Source organism: Dendrobates tinctorius, unplaced genomic scaffold, assembly GCF_039654945.1.
Source record: "Dendrobates tinctorius isolate UK_male_01 unplaced genomic scaffold, ASM3965494v1 ptg000211l, whole genome shotgun sequence".
Classification (NCBI taxonomy): domain Eukaryota; kingdom Metazoa; phylum Chordata; class Amphibia; order Anura; family Dendrobatidae; genus Dendrobates; species Dendrobates tinctorius.
In genome coordinates, this window is record NW_027361878.1 from 15,935,309 (window position 1) to 15,941,534 (window position 6,226).

The 6,226-nt window shown below is 48.2% G+C and overlaps 1 protein-coding gene across 2 annotated transcripts in view; it reads right to left on the reverse strand.

Annotated features, from left to right (window-relative positions):
* The window catches only part of LOC141058302 (pre-mRNA-processing factor 39-like), a 71,493-nt gene extending 71,244 nt beyond the window's left edge, over positions 1–249 (reverse strand). The window contains exon 1 of one of the 2 annotated variants that reach the window (XM_073554499.1): positions 15–249. In XM_073554499.1, coding sequence (XP_073410600.1) covers positions 15–57 — 43 coding nt within the window. In that variant the 5' untranslated portion in view covers positions 58–249. The remainder of the gene's footprint in view (positions 1–14) is intronic. The other variant, XM_073554497.1, reaches the window with a different exon arrangement.
* Positions 250–6,226: the final 5,977 nt, after the last annotated feature.

The window sequence follows — 6,226 nt, forward strand, 5'->3', positions numbered from 1 at the left end:
AATGTTCTAGTCACCTGCGCTAAAGCCTCCTGAATAAAGCCTCGACTTCTCCGCCATCTTCGCCGCGTGACGTCACTATCTCGGCGCCGCTCGGTCGCCAGTTGACGACTTCAGACAGCACGTCATGATTACCAGAAGTCGAGACGGCGCAGTGCGGGGACTGTGACTGGCGTGTCGTTCATGAACGATCCGATTCAAAGAGCCGGCTCCCCGCTGGGAACGAAATGAGCCGGCTCTGCACTGTGAACGAGCCGGTTCTTTTTTCTTTTTTTTTTCTTTTTCTGGCGCCAGGCAGTGGCAGTGATTTATCTGGGAGGAGGCGGAGCTGTCAGGAGACAGAGAGAAATGTGTGCTGTCTGTGCTGGAGTGAGTGGAAATATTTAAAGTGATACACTCCTCCTAGCTTCAGACATGCATGCATGGCATACAGTACATGGCATGTGACTGTAGAGGGGTTAAACTCAAGTGACAGCAAATTGGTCTCATGTAGACTCACACATATACTATAATAAACTATTAGTTAAAGTCAGCCGACTCAGCTCAGCCTCAGCAGCAGTGCAGCACTGAGTGAGTGAGGAGGATACAGGACAGTCACTCAGGACAGGAACCTACAGGGAGAAGCCTCAGTTCTTGCTGAGGGTAGGGTAAAGCTGGAGTCACACATAGCGACTTACCAGCGATCCCGACACCGATATCAAGGTGTCAGGATCGCTAGTTAGTCGCTATGTGATCGCTGGTGAGCTGTCACACAGACCGCTGGAGAGAGGCAGGATGGCTGAGCGGGACGTCGGAAGGTGAGAATAACTATATTTTTTATTTAAATTCTATTTTTTACAGCTGATCGCTGGTCTCCCGCCTGTCACACGCAGCGATGCGTGCTGGCCAGCAGGAGACCAGTGACCAAAAAATGTCCAGAGATTTCTTGCAGCGATCAGCGATACCGGCAGGGGGGCCGCTCGCTGATCGCTGTCACACACAGCGATTTCGCTGGTGAGATCACTGTTACGTCACAAAAGTTGTGAGTCAGCAGCGATCTCGCTAGCGAGATTGCTATGTGTGACTCCCGCTTAAGGGTAAGCAATATAATAAAGTGATTTCAGGCAAGACTGTGCAGAGATCTAGGTCCAGCCCCAATAATTAGGCCATGTGCACAAATAATTTTTGGTGCTGCGGATTTGGAAAAATCTGCAGGTAAAAAAGACCTGCGGTTTAGCCCTCCGGTTCACACCTCTACAATGGAGGTTTGAAACCGCAGCGGATTCCGCACATAGAATTGACATGCTGTGGATTTGAACCCGCAGCAAATCCGCGCGGAAAAATCTGCAGCATGTGCACAGCGGTTTTCAGTTTACCATTGAAAACAATGATACTGTACAAGGCACCTAAAGCTTCTGCAGAGCCTGAAACGCTGCAGATCCACAGCAGAATCCGCACCGTGTGCACATGGCCTTATAGGGTTAAGCTGGTGTCACACTTGCATATTTTGGCTGCACATGGATCCGTTTTCGTCTCCATTGACTTTCAGTGGTGACGGATGGGACTTGTATCCAGTTGTCACCATTTTCCCACAGATCCGTGTGTCTGCATATTTTATCAGATGCACAAAAACGCAACTTGTTGCAGTTTTGTGTCATCTGAAAAACACGCAGGCACAGGGTGACGCAGGGATCCGCGGCTACACCTCTGGAATTAACATGGAGCTCTATGGAGCACGGATCCAGGACAACACGGGTCTGTGTGCAGGGATCCGTTTTGCGGTACTGAGCATGCTCGAAAGCGAGGGATGTGCTGTATGGGAAAGTGATGAAACTATATGGGACCAGTCTGCAGACATAATATAGACTATGTCCGCCTGCTGCTCTGTCATACAGGGATATTTCCTGCCTCACTAGAAGGGCTTGTGCCCTGTGTTACAGTGTGGTAATGATAATAAAATGTATTGGGAGCATGTATGGGGGCTCCTGGTTAGGGGCTGCATGAGTGGGGCTGCGTTCACACTAGCGTTGTGGTACTGTGTGTTGTGAAGCGTAGCAATCCTGATCCAGATTAGATCTCTATACTTAACATAGGGATGCACGGACCTGCGTTTGCATCAGGATGCATCAGGGTTTTCCATGTTCTCCCAAAACGCAGCTTGTTGCGAATTTTGGGTGTTAAAAAAAATCTGCAGACATCCTGATATGTGTCAGCAAAACCATATGATTGTCAATGTAGATGCACCTGAATCAGGATGCCTGCGTCCAATCTGCATGTGCATTTCATACTGCGCAGGCTCCGAGGCCCATTTTCTTTTTTTCTTTCACCAGTCTCTCTCTCTCTCCCCCTCTCCTCTGCCCCAGAAGTCAGAATTTCACATTTCCAACCAAATCCTCATTAGGGTGCAGTTCCATGCGTTTTCATCCATTTGCAGAAAAAACACGGATGCGAATAAATCGCGTCCAAGAGGGAATGACTGCAGCAATGCAGGTGCGGCTACTAGTCTGGGGGAACAGACGTCCCGCTGGACTACTACTGGTTCATTATCAGATCAGCAGCGCCGATATGAGACTATTCTTACCGCACATGACTTTATTACACTGCAGTAATAGGGAAGTCAGGAGGAAGGGTGCCAGTGGGGAACATGAAGGATCTTTTCAGTGTAATATGGAAACAAAACTGGCCCTAGTCCAAATTATTTTGCAGGCTTCAAATAAGTACACCTGCGAGGTTGTCCATGACTTTAATGCTGGCTAACCTTAGAATATGTCAGCAATGTCTGATCAGTGAGGGTGCGACACCGAGCACCCCGGCCAGTCAGCTGCTCTTAGTGTCTGATTTTACTATTCAGTATGCGTTGCTTACATATTTTGGAGTGTGTGTGTTGGCACAGTGCTTCCAACATACCTTTTACGGATTAGGCCGGGGTCACACTAAACGACGCAAAATACGGTCAGTATTTTACATGCGTAATACGGATGAATGGCCCCTAAACAGTGCTCCGTATGTCATCCGTAAGCAAGGTGTGGTCGCGTATTTTGCGCATGTAAGCATCCGTATGTAATCCGTATGGCGAGATTTTCTCGCAGGCTTGCAAAATGGACATATAATGGAGCCCTATGACAGGGTTTCTAAGGCTGGTTTCACATTCGCGCTTTTTAAGCGCACGCACGGCCGGGGGTAGCTCCGCCCCCGAGCCGGCTCTCTGCCCGGCGTGCCCGCCCCTTCCTTGTAGCGCCGCCTCCTAGCGCACAGCGGCGCCTGCGATCGGCGCACCTATCTTTAGCATAGGGTGCGCAGATCGTGCGCAGGCCGTGCGCTAGTTGCGCTTTGACCTGCGCTGCGCACTTTTGACGGTGCGCCGTGCGCGCCAAAATCAAACTTTTCGGATTTTGGCGCGCACGGCGCACCGTCAAAAGTGCGCAGCGCAGGTCAAAGCGCAACTAGCGCACGGCCTGCGCACGATCTGCGCACCCTATGCTAAAGATAGGGTGCGCCGATCGCAGGCGCCGCTGTGCGCTAGGAGGCGGCGCTACAAGGAAGGGGCGGGCACGCCGGGCAGAGAGCCGGATCTGGGGCGGAGCTACCCCCGGCCGTGCGTGCGCTTAAAAAGCGCGAATGTGAAACCAGCCTAACAGAAACCAAAGATTAGATATAGACACATAGAATGCATATATATATATGCATATATGAATGCTATCTATGTGTTTTCAACTCTGCAAGCTTATATCTGATAACCAGCTTTTCCAATCTCTGCTCTGAATCCACTCCTGTGTCTCCATTCAATGTCAGCAAGCAGTTAATCCTGAATGCTATCTATGTGTTTTCAACTCTGCAAGCTTATATCTGGTATATAGTTGTTTTTTTCAACTTACTCTGCTTGTCCCCTTATGTTGTGAGGTCAAGAAACTTTTCAAAGTGCTTTATGATCCATGTAGTGCTGGACATGTGTTTATTTGACCACAACACTTTATTGGGTCCTGGTGTCTCAATTTAGTGTGATTGATTAACGAGAAGAGAGAGAGCAAAAAAAAAAAAAAAAAAATCTTAGCCTTAACCTCCTATATATTCAGACCTAGCTAAGGGGAGCATTTATGCACATGTAATTTAAGTACATGTATCAAAGTACTACTGGCAGTTATAACAAGGCACTTAGACAGGGCAGGAGACAGGTAAGACATTTATATACAACTACTCCCTGTACATTAGGAGTACAACAAATATATACCATATGCATTTGTGTAATTTGTATCCTGGCCGCTGCATTCACACACATCCACCGCCCTGGCATTAACTCTCTACACTCCATCCATATCGGCCCCTCGCTCCTTTCCTCTCCTATGTATAGTACTCACGCTCTTTTCACATTGCTAAATTGCACAGATCCATTCAGTCCCACCATTCAGCATCAGAGATGCTCTCACAAATCACTCAACCATCTGCTCACGCTTTCTATCCTCCTTCTCCTAGTCGCAGGAGACATTGCTCCCAACCCTGGTCCCCCATGTTATAGAAAGTCAAACCCCCCGACTGCTACACTTAGAAACCCCTCTAATCTTATTAATATTCCCTGCATGCCATCTGTCTCTCTTAATTATGCACTTTGGAATTCTCGCTCAGTGTGTAACAAACTCTCCTTCATCCATGACTTCTTCCTTTCTAATTCTCTTAACCTCCTGGCTCTTACTGAAACCTGGATCCAGCAGTCAGACACTACCGCTGCTGCTGCTCTTTCATACGGGGGGCTACACTTCTCTCATACCCCAAGATCAGACAGTAGAGCAGGTGGAGGCGTTGGTCTGCTACTATCCCCAAAATGTACCTTTCAGGTTATCCCTCAAGTACCCTTACTAGTCTTCCCTTCTTTTGATGTCCATGCCGTCAGACTCTACACCCCCTTTTCTATGCGAGTGGCGGTGGTGTATCGTCCTCCCGGCCCCGCCCATCAGTTCCTGGATCATTTTGCCACTTGGCTTCCACATTTTCTCTCCTGTGACATCCCTACCCTCATCATGGGAGATTTCAACATCCCCATTGCTCTTCCCCTCTCCCCATCTGCTACTCACCTTTTATCTCTAACCTCCTCATTTAGCCTTTCGCAGCTTACTAATTCTCCAACGCATGAAGACGGAAATTCCCTCGACTTGGTCTTCTCTCGGCTTTGTGCAGTGGATGATTTTGCAAACTCCCCTCTCCCGCTCTCTGACCACAATCTTCTTTCACTGTCTATCAAGAACTGCCAGGCTGCTCAGGTCACCCCCACTGTCCAGACTTATAGAATCATACAGGCCATTAACACCAGAAACTTATGAAGAACTTGCAGTCTTCATTGGCCCCTATCTCCTCCCTCTCATGTCCTGATTCTGCATTGAAGCATTACAATGAAACACTTCAAAGTGCCCTGGATGAATTTGCACCCCCTATAAATAGAACACCACAACGCAGACGGCGACAGCCCTGGCACACGGTGCAAACACGTTTCCTGCAGCGGTGCTCCAGGTGCGCCGAACGTCTGTGGAGAAAATCCAATCTACACGAAGATTTCATCCATTTTAAGTTTATGCTTAGAACATACAACACTGTCCTTCACCTCTCCAAACAAATCTATTTCAACACCCTCATCACCTCACTGTCCAATAACCCGAAACGTCTCTTTAACACTTTTCATTCTCTACTCAATCCAAGAGTACAGGCCCCAACCACGGAGCTCCGAGCTGACGATCTGGCCAATTACTTCAAAGAAAAAATTGACCAGATTCGACAGGAAATTATCTCCCATTCACCTCATACCATGCACTGTCCTCCCTCCTCCACTGCATCTAGCTCACTCTCTGATTTTGAACCAGTCACAGAAGAAGAAGTAAGCAGGCTCCTTGCATCTTCTCGCCCAACTACTTGCACCAGTGACCCATTTCCGTCACATCTCCTCCAGTCCCTTTCCCCTGCTGTCACCCCTCACCTAACTAAAATATTTAACCTCTCTCTCTTCTGGTATTTTTCCCTCCTCATTTAAGCATGCCATCATACATCCACTACTTAAAAAACCATCCCTCGACCAAAACTGTGCCACTAACTATAGACCTGTCTCTAATCTTCCCTTCATCTCTAAACTCCTGGAACGTCTGGTCCACTCCCGTCTTATCCGCTATCTCTCAGAAAACTCTGTTCTCAACCCTCTCCAATACGGTTTCAGCTCTTTACACTCCACTGAAACTGCCCTCACTAAAGTCTCTAATGATCTGCTAACAGC